Source organism: Phragmites australis, chromosome 1 (genome assembly GCF_958298935.1).
Source record: "Phragmites australis chromosome 1, lpPhrAust1.1, whole genome shotgun sequence".
NCBI lineage: Eukaryota > Viridiplantae > Streptophyta > Magnoliopsida > Poales > Poaceae > Phragmites > Phragmites australis.
This window is the reverse complement of record NC_084921.1, coordinates 34,779,130-34,781,446: the sequence shown is the minus strand read 5'-3', so window position 1 is coordinate 34,781,446 and position 2,317 is coordinate 34,779,130. Positions and strand designations below refer to the sequence as shown.

Here is a 2,317-nt window from a genome sequence, read left to right as displayed (position 1 = left end):
GAAAATAGGAAAAAGAGAAAAACAAAAGAGAAGGCGGGGGGGGGGGGGGGATTGGGAATAATTTAGAAATGGAATATTTTGAATTGAATTTGACTTGGGGTTAAGATTAATTCCATTTGGAATATTTGAACTTTGATTTGAATTTGGAATGCAATCTTTGGGGGAAGGATTTGAATTTAAATTGGACTGGAGCCGAAAAGAGTTTAAGAGTAGGTTTGAATTTGAGAGACATTCAAATTCAAACCTCCACATAAGAATAAAAAATCTCAACTAATGCATACAAACCAACTTAATGCAGAGATTTATCTAAAAAATGATTTTAGAGCACTTCTAATTACCTAAGCAACTTATAGACATGAATATATATGCATACTGGTATATATACATCCACTTACCTATTCTCTTAAACCATAGTTAACTTAATTAACCCTAAAAAAATTTAATTTAGAGTGAAATTTTGTAACTTGTTAATATGCTCAAATCAGGATGTTACAAAACCGCTGGTGACGAAGGAGGAGGAGGCTGCGGCGGGGAGGATGCCATCTGAGCCGATGCTGATGGCTTCGGCGGAGGGGTGTTGGGCCTTGGGATGGGTACGGCTTAAACGGCGGGAAGCGTACTCGCAGTGAGAAGCCGGCAGAACCGGAGAGTGGTCGGAGCATCGAAGGAGTTGGTGTGGCATCGCGCATTGGTGTCTGTGGGCCTGCCAGGGCCCGGTTTGAGAATTCAGCCCATGAAGGCCTGTTCTTCTAACTTCTTTACCCCCCGCCCCACCAAAAAAAAACTATTTACATCTAAAAGAATGGGTACATTTGGTTGGTGCTAAATCTTTTTACAACCCCCCCCCCTCCCCTTCACACCAAAAAAATCTGTTTACATCTAAAAGAATGGGTACATTTGGTTGGTGCTAAATTTTGCCTTAGATATTTGAGAGCAAAATTGTAATGAAACTGATCGTCTAGAATCTAACGAGGATTGGCAGGAAGATAGAAATTAACTTTTCATTTGAATATACTCCAATCTTCGCAAAAGGAAAATTAGATATAACACTGTTCAAATCTACCAAACAAACGGACTCACTACAGCACAATTTTTCAGCCAATTTCGTTTACCTCGATCAGTTTGCCAATCAGCAAGAACGGATTATTCTTGTTACAAAGTACAGAAAAGTATCCAGAACTTCTCTCCTGGCCCCTACTTCTCAACCTGAGTAGCTTTCCCTGGATCGTGTAAGGCCCATGGCCAAGTGTCAGGAACCGCCTCCCGGACAACACCGAAGCCTCAAGAAGTCATCAGAGAACCAAAGGATAGCAAAGCGATAAGAGGAGGAACAGAGCAGCCGAAGCCAAGGCCGTCGCACCTGCGCGCGAGGCAGCAAGGAGGCCCCCATCCGCCATGACGCTCTCGCTCTCCACCTCCTTCCTCCCCACTCCCGCCGCCGCGAGGACCACCGCCCGCGCCCTCCGCTCGGTCGTCCCCTCCCAGGTAAGCGCCCACGCGCGCCGACCCTCCCTCCCGCAGTCCCCACACGAATAATCGTCGGCGCCGCCATTGATTCTGAGACACGAAACCGGTGGCGCTGCAGGGGATGCGCTGCTCGATGCGCAAGAAGGGGCTGCACCCGGAGATCTACGAGGACGCGAAGGTGTACTGCAACGGCGAGCTGGTGCTGGTGACGGGGGGCACCAAGCCGGAGTACACGGTGGACGTGTGGTCCGGGAACCACCCCTACTACGTCGGCGACACCTCGGCGCTGGTCGTCATGGACAGCCAGATCGAGAAGTTCCGCAAGAAGTGGGGGCACGTCAAGGAGTACTGGCCCGAGGACCAGTGGAGGGAGATGCACCCCGACGGCGACCCGGAGTTCGAGCCCGAGGGAGACAACTGAGCAACGGCTTCCTTCAATCCTTCCTCTTCATCTTCCTCCCCTGGTACGCTTGCGTTGATTCTCCTGTTGCGTTTGCATTACTCTCGAGGTGTTGGCGTAATGTTTGTTCGCAATGGAACTATGGACATGATAGTATGATATGCTATACCGCTGTGCTTACTCTATAAGAGTGATGTTTGGTTTCCCTATGAAAGCGAGCTGCATTTTTAATTTCCGGCCGTCTAGTCCTGACACCAGTACAACCGAAAATGTACTGTTTTGTTTGGACAAGCACATAATCTGCTGCAAGTCTACCAAGACCATGGTGTTTGATCAATGCTGTCATCTGCTACTTTTGGTCCTAAACATTTCGGTTGTTTACTTTCTTGTATAATCGATCCATATAATCCGGTCAAGGTGATTGTCTCGCACGACTCGCGTTGAAATGGT

General features: G+C 47.9%; 1 protein-coding gene across 1 annotated transcript; it reads left to right on the top strand.

Moving 5' to 3' along the window:
- The first annotated feature begins 1,270 nt into the window (after positions 1-1,270).
- Positions 1,271-2,081, top strand: LOC133916398 (uncharacterized). Its single transcript, XM_062360049.1, has 2 exons — positions 1,271-1,485; positions 1,586-2,081. Exons 1-2 carry the CDS (start codon positions 1,396-1,398, stop codon positions 1,886-1,888), a joined length of 393 nt encoding a protein of 130 aa, XP_062216033.1. The 5' UTR covers positions 1,271-1,395; the 3' UTR covers positions 1,889-2,081.
- Positions 2,082-2,317: the final 236 nt, after the last annotated feature.

Bases quoted from the DNA above. Each gene is read 5' to 3' on its own strand.
- LOC133916398 (XM_062360049.1), top strand. From the start codon at position 1,396: ATGACGCTCTCGCTCTCCACCTCCTTCCTCCCCACTCCCGCCGCCGCG. The intron at 1,486-1,585 runs GTAAGCGCCCAC...GTGGCGCTGCAG, and splicing joins GCTCGGTCGTCCCCTCCCAG to GGGATGCGCTGCTCGATGCG.